Source organism: Chiloscyllium plagiosum, chromosome 8 (genome assembly GCF_004010195.1).
Source record: "Chiloscyllium plagiosum isolate BGI_BamShark_2017 chromosome 8, ASM401019v2, whole genome shotgun sequence".
Lineage (NCBI taxonomy): Eukaryota > Metazoa > Chordata > Chondrichthyes > Orectolobiformes > Hemiscylliidae > Chiloscyllium > Chiloscyllium plagiosum.
This window is the reverse complement of record NC_057717.1, coordinates 105,881,595-105,902,363: the sequence shown is the minus strand read 5'-3', so window position 1 is coordinate 105,902,363 and position 20,769 is coordinate 105,881,595. Positions and strand designations below refer to the sequence as shown.

At 43.7% G+C, this 20,769-nt stretch overlaps 1 protein-coding gene across 1 annotated transcript in view; it reads right to left on the bottom strand.

The window, feature by feature from the left end:
- Positions 1-1,664: 1,664 nt before the first annotated feature.
- LOC122552388 (ribonucleoprotein PTB-binding 1-like) overlaps positions 1,665-20,769 on the bottom strand; it is a 43,366-nt gene continuing 24,261 nt past the window's right edge. Inside the window, exons 7-17 of the mRNA XM_043695137.1 lie at positions 17,319-17,405; positions 14,580-14,688; positions 13,669-13,940; positions 12,030-12,120; positions 10,261-10,448; positions 9,158-9,229; positions 8,658-8,738; positions 8,069-8,140; positions 7,327-7,449; positions 5,895-5,972; positions 1,665-4,744 (exon numbers count right to left, since the gene is read on the bottom strand). Of these exons, the coding sequence (XP_043551072.1) occupies positions 4,598-4,744; positions 5,895-5,972; positions 7,327-7,449; positions 8,069-8,140; positions 8,658-8,738; positions 9,158-9,229; positions 10,261-10,448; positions 12,030-12,120; positions 13,669-13,940; positions 14,580-14,688; positions 17,319-17,405 (1,320 nt within the window). The 3' untranslated portion in view covers positions 1,665-4,597. The remainder of the gene's footprint in view (positions 4,745-5,894; positions 5,973-7,326; positions 7,450-8,068; positions 8,141-8,657; positions 8,739-9,157; positions 9,230-10,260; positions 10,449-12,029; positions 12,121-13,668; positions 13,941-14,579; positions 14,689-17,318; positions 17,406-20,769) is intronic.

The window sequence follows — 20,769 nt, the reverse complement described above, 5'->3', positions numbered from 1 at the left end:
CCATCACAGGTACAAGGTACCTAGGTACAAAATCTTCAGTAAAAAGTGGAAAAATAAATACGTTGAAAGTTCAACATTACAAAATAAAAAATAAAATTAAACAGTTCCAAATAATGGTCCTTATTTAGCCATGAGCCAGCAGTTGCTGCATGTTGGGCTTTCCCCACAAGGGCTCAATTCTCCCCCCCCCCCCCCCCCCCCCCCCCGCCGCCGCCACCTCCACTGCTGCCATCTCACTGCAGACCATCATTCAGGCTCACCAGCCTTCTCCCCACAGACTGCGAGAATCTTGCTCCAGGCCCTCAGCCACTTTCATGTTGCCACTGACTGCCAGACTTCTGCTGGGGTACACCAACCGCCCAGTGGCTAACTGCTCTGGGCTCCAGTCACTGCCTCCGCGACTGCACTCCCTCCAGAGGGTGAGAAAAAAAAACAAAATGAAAGAAAAATAAGCGAGAAAAGAAAAACGGTTGGAGCCGACGAACTCTGGCTTAGGAACCTTGTTCCGCTTTCCTCCGTTGCTGGTTCCCATGTTAACGTCACTTTCAGTTCTGTTCCACCATTCAATGGAACCATGGCCCATCCAAACATCTTGGATTCTTTACCCACTTTTGAAAACTTCAACAGTGCTTTGTTACTTATTTAATTCTCAAATTGCCTCTTACATGCTGATTGTAAATTAGTTTGTTGAGTGTTCCCAGTCCTCTAACTATTCAATAGTAATGTGTTAATATTTGCAGAGACCCTGCCATCGAAAGAATATTTGCACAGGAACCCTTGAAGTGGGTGGTGAGAGAATATGTATGACTATGTATGTATTGCTGCAGCCCATTGCTAGAGTTTATCAAAACTGTGCGCAAATCTTTAAGATGCTATTTCATGAAATTAATTTCACACAAGGTGAGAGGGAGCTCTGTCTGAAGGTCAGAAGAATTACAGAGTTATTGATTACTGTCACCTATGAACATGTTCATGTAGTAGCAGCATTTTTACATGAACAGGCAGCATAATTGCAGAGCATCACAAGTCCACCTGACACCATGTAACTGTATAAACATCAGGAGCAGGAACCACATCCAATCCCTAACTCCACCCCCAGCATTCCAGAAGGTCAGGGGCGGTCCACCTCCAAGTCTCACACCATCCTGACTCAGAATTATGGTGTTGCTTCTCGACTGTGACTGGGAAAGTTGTGCAACTCTCTCTGACTGCACTGTGTATCCACTCTATATTGACCGCAGTAGTTCGACAAGGTGGAAGGAGAGCTGGACATTAAATGCTGGCTGAGCTAGTGATGTCCACACCCAAAACCCGCTCCCTCCCATCCCTATTATCATGCAGTTCCCATAGTTAATCCACCTAGCATGCGCATCCTGGACACTAGGCAATTCAGCATGGCCAATCCACCCAATTTGCACATCTTTGGACTGTAAGAGAAAACCAGAGCACCCAGAGGAGACTCACTTTTTCCTTTAATCTCTTACAATTTAGGCTGGAGGGACAAACTGTTTTTGCTCTAGTCCCACAGAACATGGCATCAGATTAAAGGGGCCCATTACTGCTGTGAATGCTTGGAAATCCAAACACTATAAGAATTCAGCTAAGTGGATAATGGCAGTGAATAAGCAGAATGTTTCAACAAAGTTTAAAACAGACAGACAGAATTAAGAGCAATTTCCAATTTTAATAGAGATGTAGACAGGACTCTCCAAACATGAAATTGCAATCAGTTCCTACTCAGTAATGCAGCTGAACTGTGTCCAAATGATGAAGACCCTCCTGTCTTCCCAGACACTCCTGTCTTCCCAGTCCCTTTCTGTCACCGTTCATCCCACACAATCAGCTGGTCTGAGAGAGACTCGAGGCAAGTACAGAACAGATGAGCCTGAGTGACTGGCCTCCAGAGCACTGCAAGTGGATAACTGAGAAACATGAAGGCCATCCTTCACCAGCACATGGTGGACAGATTGAATAGCCGATGTCTGTTCCTGTGATAGTGCAGGCTGAAGACAGGACTCACTGTGGGAGAGAGTAAATGGATGGCCAGCAAGTATTTCAGACCATCTGCACGTGCTGTGCTCTTCCTTGCTTGCAGTGACACAGGCCAGGAGACGTGGAAATAACCATTAGATGTGCAGAAATCTCCAGGTACCCCATGATCAGTGTTAGCAGTGTTCCTCTAAAAATAAGTGCAGCTGAACCCAGTCACTTACAGACACACTTCAGTAGAGGTCACTGCCAACCGATTCTTTCACTTCCTAGCTGAGGCTAACCAATTGAACCTTACACTGGCTCACACACCAGTCACTTTCACAATTTTTATTTAAGAGGAACCAAGCAGGTTAATCACAGATTGGGAGACCCAGTCAATCTCCAGTCTTCTGAATTAGCAGATCATGTCTACATTTGACCATTGTCAAGAGGGCAGACAGTAAGGCTCAAATTGTTCATTACTATTCGGTTTCTCAGCCTGAAACATGGAGAAGGGGGTCAGACAGGGTCCAGTTCAGCTTGGGTTTGGAATTTCCCCCATATTTGGCCACTCACAGACAGGCAATCCCAGAGTCACCAATGTCAATGCAACCACATTTGACATGAACTCCCCAGTCCCCATAGCAGGTGAAAACAATGCCTTGGAATGATGGCTGTGTTTTAGTTGCTATCCACCTGGTCAGATGTGAGACCTCTTGCCCATCATAATTGTCCAAAGTCCACTCTAACAGGATTGGAGTACAGACAAAGCACAGAGGATTGTACTAGGACTGGGCAGAACTGAGACTAAGGCTGTCGATGCTTCAGACCTCCATTTCCTCGCAGTGCAAGTTGGTTTTTCTCTGATATAGTTTGAGAATGTAAAGATTAACCGGACATTTATTTTTTAAAAAATGGGCCTGTCCTTTTTTCTCTCTCTAATATAATATCCCAACCTTTCCCAGAATGTCCTGCTTTCCAAGCATTTTCGTCATCTTTGCCTGCCTCTGGTGGCTGGAAGGGGAACAGAGAAATAAGAATGGAGGCCCAGAGATGGTGTTCACCATCTATTTCCTGCAGCCTGTCCCTGTTCTCTCCCCCTTTAATCTTCAGTGTAAAAAACAGGGATTTGCTTTGAAATTGTACAAATTAGACCAACGCTCCAGGAGAACAGCTTCCTTCAGCTCAAGTCTCTAATACAGGAACCAAGCATCAGAGGTGTGGTAAAGCTAAGGAGAAATTCCTCCGCCCACTTCAAATATTGAGGCAAAACAAGTATATTTACTGGGAAAGCACAAGTCCATCAACACAGTGCAGGTGTTGATGGACAGCAAGGCAACTGGAAGAGACTTACAAAACTTCCTGTAGCTTTAAATGCAAACAGCATTGCGACAGAAGCTAGTGTCCACAATGTCTGTTACCATTCCTTACATCTACATTTGATTTATTTTATGATTAGGGTCCCATACTTGTTGGTTCAGGCTCCCTGTCTAAGCTTAATGGAAACTTGGCTGGTATAAAGGTTCCACAGGTTAACAGCCATCAGGAATTCAACGTGTAAAGATTTTGCAGAACGAAGTTGTCACTAATGTAGAAACAAACACATGCCCAAATGAAACAGGAAGAACAAAATTAGTTACCCAAACTACTTTAAATTTTGTTTCAAAATAAAGGAAAAAAGGGACAAGCACATAACCCATTTTCTGCAAATAATTCACTAAAAATTGCAGATCTAAAAAAACCTGGCATTTCTAAATCAAAGGCAAAAATTGTTCTCAGAATGAAAGGAAAGATTAAGGAAGTACAATTAAAAAACAAACCGACAAATTTGAGAGGTATGCAGAAGGACTGAAAACCAAACCAGTTGGCTGCACAATGAAACTCAAACATGGAGGGTATGGGATACAGTGCAGTGTGATTAAACTAAAGGAAAATATCTCACTGCATTCATTCCAACACTTGAGTACATGTTTGGAGCACATGACACAAAAGCAAAGTGAATCACCAGACAGAAACAACACTTCACGGTGTCAGCCTTTGAGGTAGAATACCTGCTTTGAAAGTTGATGGACTGAATGCGCACTTTGCTGGAACAACAAAAACAAGGGCTCATCTTCAGAGTGTGGCTCTGAGGAAGGGCCGAGTCCGCTGTAAATGCAGCTTATTATTGGGAGAATATTTGCAGCCAACTTCACACATGTTTAAATTTGCAGTGGACTGAAGGCTAATATTCATTGAGTTATGAAGAAAGTGTGCTTCAGTAGAGCATCCACTATTGACACTTCTGGTCCCAGACTGCAGTCAGTAACAGTGAAATTGGAGGGACAAAGTGGATAAGGTGAATTCCACCTTATCATGCACTCATCTCCCCCGACAACTAAAGTTTGAAGCGAATATTCGGTGATTTTTGTGGCTGACATGCAAAGGTGCCACAGGGTCACGTTTCAGTCAGTTTGTCAGGTTCCAGCCTTCTGCATCCTCCAAATTCCCAGATAGAAGTTTCACCCTTCTCCTAAAAACAAAGACTGAAGTGTTTTGACACAGAGATTAAAAACATCTGTACAAGATATACACCCTTCAGCGAAAAATAACCATGTCGTTCTACATGGCAACACCAGGTCCCCAGTTAAAATATCCTCTTCCTCTTGAGGTAAGAGTCAGCGTAGTGGCCACCCAGGCCTTGGGAGTGCTGACCAATGTAGCCTCCCTCTGGGCTGGGCTCAGGCGATGGGATCAGGTGAGACGCACCTCGCTTGTGACCAGCGAGTGGTGTCTACAACAGAGAGAGAGAGAAAAAATCACATTCACTTGAATTCTGGTTTTCAACCAAACCGACCCAAACTTTCAGCCACTCCAACACAGGCTTCAGTGGAATAGCACAAAAGAAAAGGACACCATTCTGAAGAGATCCAATGGGTCTCTGATGTTGGGAGACAAAGACTGGATCCAAAGAACAGAAATTATAACTATCAGTAATGACTTACATCTAGAGGCTTTCTAGCTTTTTCTAGAATTCTGGTAGACCTAAGGAACAGTGTTTAGTTTGTAGGGTATGACTGGAGGCTTTTCCCACTTGCTTTCAGTGTCAGTGAGTGAACCAATGTCCCCTCTCACTTAGATTTCAATTAAAGGCTGTTTTCCAAGATTTGAATCCATATGTGGAATTAAAAATTTCAGTCATGTTCTCATGAGTAAAGACAGCCAGAAAGTGGGATGGCACTCAATGCTGCAACGCTATTAGCTTCTTGGTTCATGAACATGTGCACAGGATCAGCTCTCACATACAAGGCCAGCTAACATCGTTGGGACCATGACCAAATGACTGAAGTTAAGTAGTTTGCTTGTCATTAAGAATCTTTGTATCCTGAAAACAAAAAAACCTTGCCATAAAATCCCCATCACCCTGATCAAATCATGATGATCAACATTGCGCGACTCCTGCGCAATAGTGTCTGGTGAAAGGTATTCCTGGTGACTTCCCACTTTCTGGCTGACTTTCACCTGTCATTTCATGAGAACATGGCTTTAATTCTACCTATGGGTTCAAACCTTGTAAAGCAACCTTTAATTGACTATCAACTGAACATATGATTTGAAATCCTAATAGAAACTGGGGCAAGCAAAGGGAAGGCCACATATCAAATTAAAGCAAAACGAATAGGAAATGTTGGGAGGGATATGGACCAAGTGCTTGCAAATGAGGCTAGATTAGGTTGGGATATCTGGTCGGCGTGGACAAGTTGGACCGAAGGGTCTGTTTCCGTGCTGTACTTCTCTATGACTCTGACATTCGGTCAGGACCCTGACAATACAGTCTATTGGACAGTGCTCTGTTAATCCCAATGCCAGAGGAACAGTCATGATGGTCACAGACAGAACACAAACCTGTGAAAGACAGAAAGCGAGTGTTATCAGACAATTACCTTCAGCATACAGCCTGGTGGGGAGTTAGCAGGTCGAGCTCCCAGGAGTCCTGCCCCAGAATTCAGCATCGGATTCATCTGCAACACAGCACGTCACAGTCACATTCCTAGCTTTCTCAGTGTTAGATCCTCTCATTCTGTCCACAAAAAGAATGAATATCTGAATTGCCCCCCAACCCCACCCCTGCAACTATGCACTGACCCTGCATGTAGTCAGGCAGCAAAAGAGGTCCCCGCAGAGAAAGAGACATTCCCTTGGGCAGAATTACAGCTTCCTCTTGGAGGGAGAGGGATAACTGTTAGATTGGTGGACAGGAAAACCTTTGCCAGATTAGCTGTTATTCAGGATTGTGCAGCAACTCCTCAAATCTCCTGGTCTATTCCACTGCCTTGACACAATCCAGGACCAGGTTCGTGTTGCTGAACCTGTGAGCTGTCAGATTCCAGTCAGCTGGTGACATGTTAGTGACATCAATCGAAAACACTCAGATTGTGCCCAGTCAACACACAAGGTAGCTAATGGTGAGCCGAATTTCAGATGTCATCTGAACTTGTTGGTTATACAGAAGCCTTAAACTTTCTGAAGTGCAATTTCCCTTGTCAACTGGTGAGTCAGTTCAGTTGTTAGTACGAAATGGCACAAAGTCATTTCCAGTTGAAAATCTGGCTCTTCCAACCCAATTGCAGCAAAATAGCAAGGACATATTGAGCCGTCCTTCAGGGACTTTAATCAAAGGCCTCGCTCCCCTGAAGTGTGGCCAAGTCGGAGAGGAAGAGGATTTCATGGTGATCTGACTTATATTCCCAAAGAGCTGCTCCTTGATACCAGTGTCAGTGAAATTGCCTGTCATACTTGTCAGAGAGTCACTTCTCTACCAAGTAACTCATTGAGCACAAAGCAAAGATATGTGAGAATGGTTACAGCAGCTCAAAAACATTTGGGCTGGTGCTGGAATTGATTCTACCCCAACGTGTGGTGCCAGAGAAACAGGAGGGGACGGCGGGGACCAGCCTTGACCAGGTCTCTTCAACAAGAGTAGACAGACTCTCATTTCACCTGCTGAGTTGTGGTTTCATGTACCACAAACACATCTCATTACACATTAGCTGAGGAGTGGAGATCCATCACTGACATTTCTGTCAGTGTTCACAGGTACAACTTCTATGAAGGGCAAGGAATAGGGCATTCAGGAGCATGACAACCACCATAGCTCCTCACGTAGCCCAAACGTACAGCCTTGGCTGCAGTCAGCCATCGAAGCACAGACCAATGAGGAAAAAAAATACCAAATCTGGAAGAAGAGGGATTATTAAAAAGATCTGATCTGTCCAGGTTGAAACAAGCTTCTGTGTAGCCCTGGTTGAAAATGAGCCTCAGTCATGTGTTAATGAATAAATATCACAGTGTACTCTGTGATAATGAGTGCAATACCTTGGTGGAGTAGCTCTGTCGTAGTCCCGCTCGGACACCACTTGTGAAATAGGAAGTGGGAGAACTGGAGTACATTGAAGGTGCAGCAGGTTCCAAATCATTATATCCACATGGATTTGATCGCTTAAACAGGAAAAAGGAACATGAATCCTACACGGAAAATCAAGTTCATCAATTCACAACCACATCCAAATAAATAAGACTTAAGAGAACTCCAGACCAGGAGACCACCCAATAAAATCAGATGGTGCAGTTTTACTTCACTTTCGTCTGATCTTTGAGAAACTGGGAGCAGATTGAATTTTACCAGCCCACGTCATCAATTCATACCTCACCCAGTTGGCTACTTATACATAAGCCTGAATGGTTGATAACTGGCAAATTATTTTGGCCACAGACTTGACTCCAGCCAAACATGATCAGAATGTGAGTCAACAAACAGACTCCAGAGAGAAACCAGAGTCAAAATGCTTTGATTCACCTAAATCCATCTCTGGCTTGAGAATGAAGACCATTTGGAGAATCTCAAACACTAGCTCTGTATGCTAAGCAAACTCAAAGTTCAAACTGCAGGCTGGAACACATTTGTATATGTCTATGAGAACCAGCTGCTAGTCTGAATTCTGCTACCTCATGAATAGCTCTACATGCTCTGTGCTAGATGTAGAAGCTTGAGGTTTTAATAATTAGCAACTCCCATCTCGGTGGATAGCTCAAAAAGGTTCTTCATTCAAATTGTTACCTCATCTCTGTCAGCTGTGTATCCTCCAAGTCCAGGGTCATGTAGTAGTGGGTATTGGTCCAGCTCCCTTTCCTGACAAAATAAATCCCTGAGTCAGTTTAGATTTTTCTTGAAGGGTTCCGCTGGTGTGAACACAATGGGCTAAGTGGCCTCTATCTGTGCTGTCAACCTTCTACTGTAAAAGGCATCAATCAGCTCGAGACTGGGACACCCTGCGACAGATTTCACTTTGGGACTTGGGTCATTTCAGAAACCAAGTGTAGACAGGCCGAGGGACTGAAAGGTGCAGTTTTACAGCAGTTGCCAGTGAACAGCGATCACCCTGTGCTACCGTTCATTCTTCCTGGCTCAGTGAATGGAGGTTGACAGTGGGTTTGCAGAGATCAGCAAACTGAGTGCAGGCTGGGAACACTAGCAGTTTGACAGACTCACAGGCAGTACCACTGAATGGTTCCATTCTGACTGTATATACTTCACAGCCAGAATGGTGTGTAGCTGAATGTGGTCAGGCCTAGCTCCCAGCCAAGAGCCTGTTACGGACCAGTCAGTACATGCTATTCCAGTCGAGTACTTTTTTTGTGAAACCTACCTCACTTTGATCATGGCCATAGCCCCCCATTCCTCCATAGCCAGGATCACGGGACATCGAGTATCGCTCCATCTCTCTTTCCTAGGCAGGGACAAACCTCAATTAGCACCTTCATTTCACCATCAAAACAATTCTTTGTTATGGTCTTGCTTTGCCATGACCTTCCAGTTACCTGCTGGTCACCCTTATATAAGAAATTCCCAAAAGGAACTTGACAGCTGTTTAACCTTCATAGCATTCTCCAAGTGAAGCCCAGTCCCTCCTTAGGCAGGGGGCTGATGAGCATGAGCCCCGGCTGATATTGCCCCTCCCAAATCCAGTGTATTAAGATCAACAATAGATACCTACCTACAGCCTCTGTGGAAGAGAGGGAACTTGAGTCTGGAGACGGAGTAAGAAGGCACTCGAGGCTGGATCCTATGCAGAGAACCTACAGTCCCAAACCACATAGCTACCTTCACCAACAACTTCTAATCTTCCATTTCCTTGATAAGATTTACCTCGTTTCTGTCACGACTGTACCCTCTAAGCCCAGGATTACGTGATAGTGGGTAGCGCTCCATTTCACTTTCCTGATGAAATAAAATTAGAATATTAACTTATAAATGTAATGTCAGTTTTCTCTTGTCCTTTCAGAGGCAACTGATCTTTAGCTGAGGTCTGGGTCGGTCTGCTTCTTTCAGTCTCCATTATAAAGGTCAGTAATGGACATGGATTAGAGATAGTGCTCAAGCCAACCCTACCCAACCAACACCCAGTACAACCTAATGGACTGTAATAAGGAGTACCGGTCAAACCCTGGATGTTTCAGCTCTGTACAGCAAGCACCAGGAAATATGCAGTTAGATCTCATAAACAGTAGAGAAAAAATAAGCAGTTCACCTGTTCCATACAATATGAGGGATAATTATTAACAGGAACTTGCCTGTTTTCATTCAAATAGTGCTACAGAATCACTTCCATCTACTGAAAGTAGCAGACACTGACAATGGTTTACCGTCAGAGATAGTCCAACACATCAGAAAACCCTCAGACGATGTACATTTTGGTAATGAGTTAGTTAATTCCAGTTTTATTTTCATGCAAAGACATGGCCTTTTCTACAATATTAGTAGAATAGAGGTGACCAATTTCCCCAATCCCATTACACTCAGTGCCTTGCAATCTAATATGATCTAACTAGCCTTCAGAGTAATCGAGTGGTACAGCATAGAGGGGGCTCTTTGGTCCATCAGGTCTGTGCCGAACGATCGAAACTGATCTCACTTTCCAGCATCTGGACTATAACCTTTTATGTTAGGCTTCATTCTTATTCAGGTACATGTACTTTGTATTAAAGATCGGCACTTCCTCCCTCTCATGCCCTTCCAGGCAGTTTATTAGAAATAGCACGAAATAAGCAGACTCCTCTGTGGAGTCTTGCAGGAAACAACATGGAATAGGAATGATTGCTGGCAGACACTGCATCAAGCGTTTATCTGCTACAAAGACTACCATTAATTTCCAATGTTATGGTGAAAGGAATTTGGCAGGAGGGCTATCTATAGGATCGAACCCATTCAGCAGTTCCCATCTGCTCACAGACAATATATCCAAAACGTACCTGCTCATAGTCTCTGTAAGAGTGGCTATAATTATCATAGCTTTCATAACTCCCATAACTCAGCTGGCTGCTTCCAGACTCTGGATAGTCACTGATGCTGGATCCCAGGTGACCTCTGGAGCCAGAGCTGGGGTAGTTTCCCAGGAGACCAGTACCATGGCCATAGGACATTGAGTTGTTAGTATTGCCTGTCAGACAAAAAAAGCATTAATCGCGCTCCACAGTCCGAGAACACCAATCACACTGCACAGCCTGAGAACACTGTGCGTTGTCACTGTGTTAAAAGCTCCGACATGGATACTTAAGGCACCACGTATAAACTTCAATTATTATTGCCATAGGGCCAAGTGGCAACCTGACAGAAGTAAATTAAATTATGAGAACCTGGAAAGAGTAGAGAGAGGATTTTCCCCAGGGTGGAATGCCAAATCATAGGTGGCATAGCTTTAAGATGAGACGGGAAAAGTTTAAAAGAGATATACGAGGCAAGCTTTGTACAGAGGGTGGTAGTCATCTGGAATATGTTACCAGGAGAGGCGGTCAAAGCAGATATGATAGCAATGTTAAAGAGGCATTTAGACAGACATGAGTAAACAGGGAATAGAGATACACAAACCAGGCAGGTGGGACTAGTTTAGAATGGCATCATGGTGGGATAAGCAGCCTGTTCCTATGCTGTACTGCTCTATGTTCTTGTTTTTGTAAAACAAGAACTGCTCGTTCTCCTTGAAACACATAACTACCATAGTTTTTTTGGGGGGGTGGATGGAGTGTAGTGTGCAAGAGAGGGATGGAGAGCGCGAGAAAGCAAAAAACACACAAGTGCTAGAATGATACCACCCCATGAGACAGCTCACTGCTCTCCAAGTAGACTACGTGTTGGCTTTTCCAAGTTTATTAGCCGAGACCCCAGAACTGTGCGCTCGCCATACAGAGGTCACATACCTGTTCAATATATTTAGAAACTTATTTTTAATACTGCTTGTCTTTTAGTCAGTTCCTCACATTAAATGTCATATTATTTCTTATTAACAGGATCAAAACAGAAAAAGCAGAGTACAAACTTGCAAAAATAATGATGAAAGGAAACTCATGTGCAGAGTGCACAACTCTTTGATACGTAAATACACACTGCATCACAAAGCACACTACTGTCATTCCCACTGTCTCTATGCACAGTTTGTAAATACTAACCAGGTATTCAAATCCCCAAGACAAACAGTGCAGGAAGTGACAATGATAACAGGCAGCAGTATTACTCAATATGTATTTTGTTTTGGTTTGAATTCTTCTAACCCACAGTTCTTCACACCAGGCAGCTCCATTACCATCTCTGCGGGAGAAGTGAAGCTTCTCTGTACAATGTCAACAGAGTGTCTCGGGAGGCTTGGTGCTGCTGTGAAAAGAACAGGCTGGAAATTGGTCAGGACATGAAAAGGGAGTCTGGACAATTCACCATCTTGTTCCCCTCGTTCCTCCTTCAGAGGCAGAGCTCAGGTGAGGACCAAGAGGGAGATCAAACACCAATTCGGATCTTTCGGTCTTGCTGCACAGCAGCGATGAGGATAAACATCGGCCAAGACTGGGGTCAGAAATCACCCGCTGAACTGGGGAGTGTGGGGGCAAGGCAGTTTAAACCCAAAATAAATACAATTCATCACTTCATAATGATTCTGGCATTCTACAGGTGAACAAATACACAGAGTACCAATGATTATGTCACCCACTTATCTTTAATCTTCAACTGCAAGCTCCAGACCACTCCTTACCTGAAACGTTAGTAGGGAAGACACTTCGCAGATTGAGATATGGATTCTGAGGCACCCTGAAATCTTTTGGTGGTTCCCCTAAGAGAGATGGCTGCAACATAAAATGTGGCAGTGCATTATTTACAGGGCAGACTGCCCTTACTGTTCTCACCATGAACTTTCTGCATTGTCCCAATTCCATGGGGTACTCCAAAACCGCCTTTCAATGCACTGCCTGACACACAAATCTGTTCTCCATCAATAAGAGAAGCATTTTATCTGACCCCACCAGGGTGCTGTACTGTCCAATAGAAGAGATCAGGAGGAGTGACACTCTTCATTTTAGATGCTTCCAGAATGTTGTAAATTCTCTAATTACCACTGAGCTGGTCAGCACAGTCTACTTCACATTAACCGGAGCTGTTAAATGGATACAGCCCTGCTAACTGTCCACCACACACCATGCCTATTGCTGAAAACATTGAGAAGACACTTACAGGAAGAGGGAACACACCCACATCAGGCCAATAGTGTTACAGTTACATCCGCCTACTAGAGAAGTCAACATTTCTCCATTGATCTCAAGCAGCTCGTGCCTGTGCTTATGAGACAAAGGGAGCCTGGTGATCTACATAACCAGAGGCTTCAGCATACAAACGGACAGAAGCTCACTGCTGCCCAGAAACAAATTCTGTAATTGACGTTGTGTAGGTGGCTTGGTGGACAAGTTCACTCAGGTTCAGTCTTGTCATGATTCAATTTATTAGTCCAAGTAACTTTTGATAAGGTCTAATGCCACCCATTGTATTTCAGAGCAAGACTCTTTTCTCAAACTTTATTAAGAGTGAAAGTTGCCAAGTAAGCAATGTTCAATCTGGAGATCAGTGCTGTCGAAGCACAGACACTCCCTTTGCAATCTCTCACTTGTTGATGCGCAACTTTGAATATTGATGCTCCAATCAAGCAGAGTTCCCAATGGTGCACTGTGAACAGAACACTGGAAGACAAACCGAACTTGACCATAGTTGTTTCAGGCGATGAAAAATGGACAGAAGGAGATTACAGAAGAAGGAGCATACTTTTAAATTGCTGGGATCCCAGTCAATACTCTCAATCCAAACTCTCCCCTTCCACTTCATTTCCCCATTTTCTGTTACACTCATCTTTAACAAATACAAGAAATTGCTGTTGAGCATTGTATGCTTTATTGAAAGAAAAGTACTCAAAATATTTATTCGATCTTGACTTTAGGGTGACATGGTGGCTCAGTGGTTACCACTGCTGCCTGATAGCACCAGGGATCCAGGGTCGATTCCACCTTCAGCAACTGTCTGTCTGTGTGGAGTTTGCACAGCCTCTCCATGCCTTCCTCCCACAGTCCTAAGATGTGCAGGTTAGGGTGGATTGGCCATTCCCAATGCCCAGTGTGTACAGGGATGTGCAAGCTAAGGTGGGTTAGCTATAGAGAATGACCTGTGCAAGCTAAGGTGGGTTAGCTATAGAGAATGACCTGTTCCATGCTGTAGTGATTCAATGATTCACTCACACCTGACCTTGCAAAAGTATTTTTAAATAACACACATAAACAAATGAAACAATTAGCTACAAAAGGATACAGAAAACCCACTGCAATCCTTCAAAGGCATTTCAAGCTTCTTACCCCTGACGTGGCTGAGCCAGTCTCCAACTGCACCATGTTTTGTTTCCTCTGTTTCTTCAGGTCACTGAGCACAGAGCCCAGGATGGACGTAGGGATTCCTTGCAAAGGAGCTGGAGTGACTGGAGGAGAGACAACTTGTCGGGAATGGGATGGATTCTCCAGCATTCCCTGCATGTCTGCTGGCATTTGTCCAAGATACTGCTGCGATTGCATTGTCCCCATTGGCACCATAGGCAGCTTCATCCGTGCTTGTGCTCTCTCAGAATTCAGTCCTGTAAGTGGCACAAATACTCACATTGAGAAGATCGGTTAATTAAAGTCAAGCTGAATGGAAACCTCTGAGCCAAATTATCTTCCCCGAAATGAGCTCACAAGCTCTATGTTGCCAGCCAATCCTCTGAAGCTGATGAAGTCCTCTATATCTTCTCTCCCATTCAGACTGGCCCATGGCCTCAGGGCCTGACATCTCCTTGCTTCTTGTTTGGAGAGCTGCACTTAGTCTGGCTTGGCAGGGCCGCAGCAGAGGGTCCCCTTCCTGCACTGCTGCAGGTGATAACGACACAATGTTATTGCTCAGCAAGGCAAGGAGAGCCCCACTGGAACAACTCCAATAACCAGAGCGACTACTTGGAGACAGACAACCAGACACTGGGCCCCTTGGACTAGCACATTAGTTGAATTGAACTCACCAAATCAGGATCTCAATTTCAGACTGCATTAGTAGCAGCCAATGAGAAAGTAACTGGTCAGTTCAGACACAGAGGGGGAGGGGGAGAGGGGAGGGAGAGTTTATTTAAACATTCACTTTGGATTTGTCCAGAACATGATTTAGATGACAACAGCTAAGAAAGGGGTCTGTAAGTGCAATATGGGAGTAAGGGGAGGGGCTCCTGCATGTGATTTATACATACCTGTGGGTGATTCCCCAAGAAGTCCCTTTCCCCGCTGTGGAGGGGCTCCGAGTCCAACTGGGTTTGGTTGCAAAGTTGCAAGAGGAGATTCACCCAGAATGCCAGGTTTCTGAAAATACATACAGACAATGCTGGAGTTATATTTTGACGTGAATTATTCAATTAAATGTTGGTTACCAGGATATTGAAGGCCGAGGGATTCAGACTGAATGCACTGCTATGTTAATTATTGAATACAATGCAAATATATAACCCAGCAATCTCCTCATTTCGTGCATAAGAAGCTCAGAACGAAGAGCAGGAGTGGAGTGCCTGGCCCTCCCAGCCTGCTCTGCCATTCAATACGATCACAGCTGATCCTTTCATGGCCTCAGCTCCACCTACTCTCACCATAACCCTTCATTCCTTCATTGTTTGAAACGTTATCTATCTTAGCTCTAAAAACATTTACTGAGGAAGCCTCAACTACTTCAATGGGCAGGGAATTCCACAGCTTCACAACCCTCCGGGTGAAGAAGTTCCTCCGTAATTCAGTCCTAGATTTGCTCCCTCCTAATTTTGAGGTTATGCCGTTTTGCCCTAGTTACACCTGCCAGTGGAAATATCCTCTCTACTTCTATCTTATCCATTCCCTTCATAATTTCAGGTTTCTATAAGCTCCCCCCTCATTCCAATGAATACAATCCCAGTCTGCTCAGTCTCTCCTCATAAACCAAACCCCTCAACTCCGGAATCAACCGAGTGAGCCTCCTCTGCACCCCCTCTGGTGCCAGTCCATCCTTTCCTCAAGTAAGGAGACCAAAACTGCACACAGTACTCCAGGTGTGACCTCACCAGCACCTTGTACAGTTGCAACATAACCTCCCTGCTTTTAAACTTAACCCCTTTAGCAGCGAAGGACAACATTCCATTTGCTTTCCTAATTACCTGTTGTACCTGCAGACCAACCTTCTGTGATTCATGCACAAGGACACCCATGTCCCTCTGCATAGCTGCATGCTGCAATTTACCATCCAAGGAATAGGCCTAACGTACATCTAACATATTCTGGATTAGTGGTGCTGGAAGAGCACAGCAGTTCAGGCAGCATCCTGATGAAGGGCTTTTGTCGATTTCGAAGCTCCTTGGATGCTGCCTGAACTGCTGTGCTCTTCCAGCACCACTAATCCAGAATCTGGTTTCCAGCATCTGCAGTCATTGTTTTTACCTCGTACATCTAACATATCAAACCCCTTTCTTGTAACCTCAAATCGGTCTTCCCTTCCACCTCCAGCAAAAGGTCTTCCTTTTTTTTGGACCATTATATTAACTGCTGCTCCAAACTTTTACTTTATGTGAGAGCAAAGGTTTGTTCACCCAACATCCCCACCTGTTGAAATTACATTAATAGTAAAATCCCTGATTAGGCTGTTCACATGGTCATTACTGTGGGAATCCCTTCACATTGTCTGTTCACTGAGAAGGATTTAGCTCTGGATATAGACACTAGGCCATATCCTCAGAATGTGAACTGAAATCAGAGCAATATGTAAGCAGCTACTGATTTACAGTTCATTGTACCAGATGGAAGCTTCACTGTTAACAGCTCACTTTTTAAACAACAGAAACAAAACCAGAAGTTGCTGGAAAAGCTCAGCAGATGTGGCAGCATCTGTGCAGAGAGATCAGAATTAAAGTTTTGGGTTGAGTGACCCAACCGTGAAACGTTAATTCCGACCTGTCTCCACAGATGCTGCCACATCTGCTGAGCTTTTCCAGCAACTTCTGGTTTTGTTTCGGAGTTACCGCAGCTGCCGTTCTTTTGATTTGTACCGCATTTTTAAAACGGAATTCCACTTCTACAAAGCTGCTGGTGTGGTGGATATTAACAAAGACCAAGGGTACAAGGTATTAAAATGCATGGATAAGCAAAAGGAAAAATGACAGAGGAGTTTAATTTGTAAAACACCACCATTGTGCTAACGAGCACTGGTTCCAACACTGCTCTATTGGGGATGGAACAATTTGGTGTTGGGAAACTGAAGTGAGTCATGGCAAAGTAGGGCAAAGCTCCAGAGGATCAGAATTATTGAGAACGTAGAGAACCTGACGGTTGTCTGTGTAAAACATGGCAGTGGGTACAATAACACCACTAGTCCCTTGTAGGAAAGGCCACACTTCATGAAACATCAGTTTTACATGATTGAGGTAACCTTTGAATCAGAGCCTGGATGTCCTTGTTGAGTGTGAATAAACTGCCCCACAACATGAAACAGGATCAATCGATCCAAGTGCAGGGAGGAACAGATAAAAGCAGAGCAAAATTAAAATGAGAGGCAGAAATCAAATTAATTCATTTGCTAGGCACTTGTTATAATGCAATAGAACCATGTGAAAGACACTAATAAATTGCGTCTTTTAAAAATTATGAATGACAATATGTAAATCATGCAACTGTGAATCAACATTGGAAAGATTTCATTTCCCCTGTGAAAGGGGGAGTGGGTTTAAGTGCATAATGGAATATGGTAACTCACACCCACTGCAGACCCCAGGACCAGTGGGCCCAATCCCAACCACAGGAATATTCACCCTTCACATCTAGAACTTTAATTATCGCAACAAATAAACCAATTGATCTGTGTCCACTTCATCCAAAAAACAAAAATGATGCAGTTGTATCACTGTGATTAGTATGTGCTGTCTGTCAACACGATGGAGTCAAACTCTAGCATGATAATCTACTTGTTGTAGACTTACATTGAGGAATGCCTGGTTCTCCTTATTTTGCATCAGCTGGGTCCGAACCAGATTCTGCAGAAAAACTGGATTCCCAAGCAAAGCATTCTAGGACACAACAGATATAGAGGGGAAAGGGGAATGCAGTAGAAAATGAGAGGTCAGTCATTACTTGAGTAGATAAACAGAGTAAGAATAGTAAAAGCTATTCAATTCCGTAGTGCCAGGGAAGAAAGCCACCTTAGTAAATAGGCCCAAAAGGGTGGGTTAACATCCAATGAAATCTGAAAGCAAGAATCCTATCAATACATGAAAGGATTTAAAGACAAGGGACCTTTTCAACCACAAAGCCCCACTGAATAAACCAAAAGGCATGTTCTCAATCCAGCAACTAGAAATCTATCAATTACATCTGAGCCTCTTCAACCCTCTGGTCAAGAATTCCAAAGTTTCAACACGGACTGAGAGATTCCTCCTCATCGGAGTCTGAAATGGTTTACCTTTCATTCTGGGATTGTATCCCTTCATTCTAGACCCCTCAGACAAAAACATTCACTCTGTCTGTCCCTTTAAGTATTTTCTCAGTTTCTATGAGACTGCCTTGGATTCTTCTAAATCTCACCATAGGACAGACCCATTATCCAGAAAGTATTCTTGTGAACATCTGCTGCACTCCCTTGCTGGCAAACAATCCTTCCTTAGAACTATACCATTGAATTTTGTTGGATTTTTTTTGTTTTCCTCTCATGATAAAGCTAACTGACTGTCCACCTTCCAAATTGCTTGCTGCAGCTGCATGGCAACTTTCCATGACACATGTACAGCAACATCAGGTCCCACTAGACATCAACAGTTGCCCATTGCTCACCGTACAAGACAGATTTTGCATCTGCCATAATACACAACCTCACATTAATCATATTTTCTTCCATCTCAGAGGCTCTTGCCCACACCTTCAGCTTGTTCAAATGCTCTTGAAGGCTCTTTTGGATCCTTTTCACAATTCTCATCCCCACCAAGCCCTGTATTATCTGCAAACTCAAATCTTCCAAAACAGTCCCTGTGTACATACCACTGATCTAGATTGTGAACAACTGGGGCATTAGCACGGATTCTTGTGGTACCCCACTGTCACAGTCTGGCAATCTGATAACGACCCACCAATTCTGACACAATCCTTTCTGCCCATTCACCAATCCTTAATCCATACTGGTATATTTCCCACAATCTCGTGGACTTCAATTTTATTTAATAACCTGTTCAAAAAAAAAACTCTCAGGTTTGTCATACATGAGCTGCCCTTCGTAAATCCAATTGGACTCTGTCCAGTGAAACAATTATTTTCTAAACATCCAGTAGCCACATCCTTTGTAACGGATGAGCATTTCCTCTACCACTGAGGTCAGACTCCAGGTCTGTATTTCTTCCTTTTCGCTCTCCCTCCTTTCTTAAAACAGTGAGGTTACATTTACTGTTTGCAGTCTTAGTAGAAGTTTGAGGGGTGATGACCATTTGTATCAATTGCTTTCTACATTCTGGGGTTAAGGTAACCAGATTCTGAGGATTTATCAAATTTCAGTCCCACTCACTTCTCCAACTTTACATTAGATATTACATTAGATTCCCTACAGTGTGGAAACAGGCCCTTCAGCCCGACCAATCCACACCAACCCTCCGAACAGCAACCCACCCAGACCCACTTCCCTCTGACTAATGCACCTAGCACTATGGGCAAGTTAGCATGGCCAACTTCTTCTTTTACTTATTATTTCAACTCCACACACTTAGAGTCATAGAGATGTACAGCACAGACACAAACCCTTCAGTCCAACCCGTCCATGCTGATTAGATATCCCAACCCAATCCAGTCCCACCTGTCAGCACCCGGCCCATATCCCTCCAAACCCTTCCTATTCATATACCGATCCAAATGCCTCTTAAAATGTTGCAATTGTACCAGCCTCCACCAATTCCTCTGGCAGCTCATTCCAGACACGTACCACCCTCAATGTGAAAAAGGGTGCCCCTTATGTCTCTTTTATATCTTTTCCCTCTCACCCTAAACTTATGCCCTCTAGTTCTGGACTCCCCACATTCTTGGATCTTAATTATTTCAGGAAAACCTCATCTGTCTTCCTGTCTGAAAGAGAGTAAAATGCTTATTTTGTCTTTCTGTCACAGGTAGGGAGGGGCAGGGTTGAAGTAGAAAGAATACAAATGTAAACACTGTAGATGTTCATAAATTTCACACACAACCTTAATGAAGAGTCAGTAGCCACCATAAGAATAACAGCTTGCAACTGGATGTTAGGGATGACAGCAATATATTCAAAGGTACTGCTGTGCTTAGAAATCTGAACCCAGTCACTCAGAGGGACTCTCGAGTGTCAAAAACTATTTTGGCATTTCTGAATTCCTGCACTGAATATTAGGTTGCTGCGAATTACCACACGGCTCCTCTTATCTGGCTCTTATTTTTGGTGTAAAATACTTGCTGTCTTATAGTTCACTGAAACTAGCTGTGTAACATACTGCTCCACTTTCCTTAACGCCTGAAAGTTAAAAACATTTCTCTCTAGATGCAAAGTACAGACAATTGCTGATATACTCAGATTATTGTCATACCAAATTTTGCAAGGAGCTTTCATTACAATACTAATATGTGCCATACTTTCCTCAGATTCCAACTCTCACCAGTACATGCCTGTTATAATTATCTAATAATAGAAATGTGGGTAACTGATGATGTACTTAAATTGCAATGGTTTCAACACTGCCTTGTTGTGAGCTCTGAAACATTCAAATCTTCACTTTATCAAGACAGAAATGTTAGCTTCACTTAATTAATAGTTTCTATATAATCGTATAGATTATGATACCAGTGATACATTCTAGACAATAGACAATAGGTGCAGGAGTAGGCCATTCAGCCCTTCAAGCCTGCACCGCCATTCAATATAATCATGGCTGATCATTCCTAATCAGTATCCTGTTCCTGCCTTATCTCCATAACCCTTGATTCCACTATCTTTGAGAGCTCTATCCAACTCATTTTTAAATGAATCCAGAGAGTGGGCCTCCACTGCCCCCTGTGGCAGAGCATTCCACACAGCCACCACTCTCTGGGTGAAGAAGGTTCTCCTGAGCTCTGTCCTAAATGGTCTACCCCATATTTTTAAGCTGTGTCCTCTGGTTCAGCACTCACCCATCAGCGGAAACATGTTTCCTGCTGCCAGAGTGTCCAATCCTTTCATAATCTTACATGTCTCAATCGGATCCCCTCTCAGTCTTCTAAACTCAAGGGTATACAAGCCCAGTCCCTTCAGTCTTTCAGTGTAAGGTAATCCTGCCATTCCAGGAATTGACCTCGTGAACCTACGCTGCACTCCCTCAATAGCCAGAATGTCTTTTCTCAAATTTGGAGACCAGAACTGCACACAATACTCCAGGTGCAGTCTCACCAGGGCCCTGT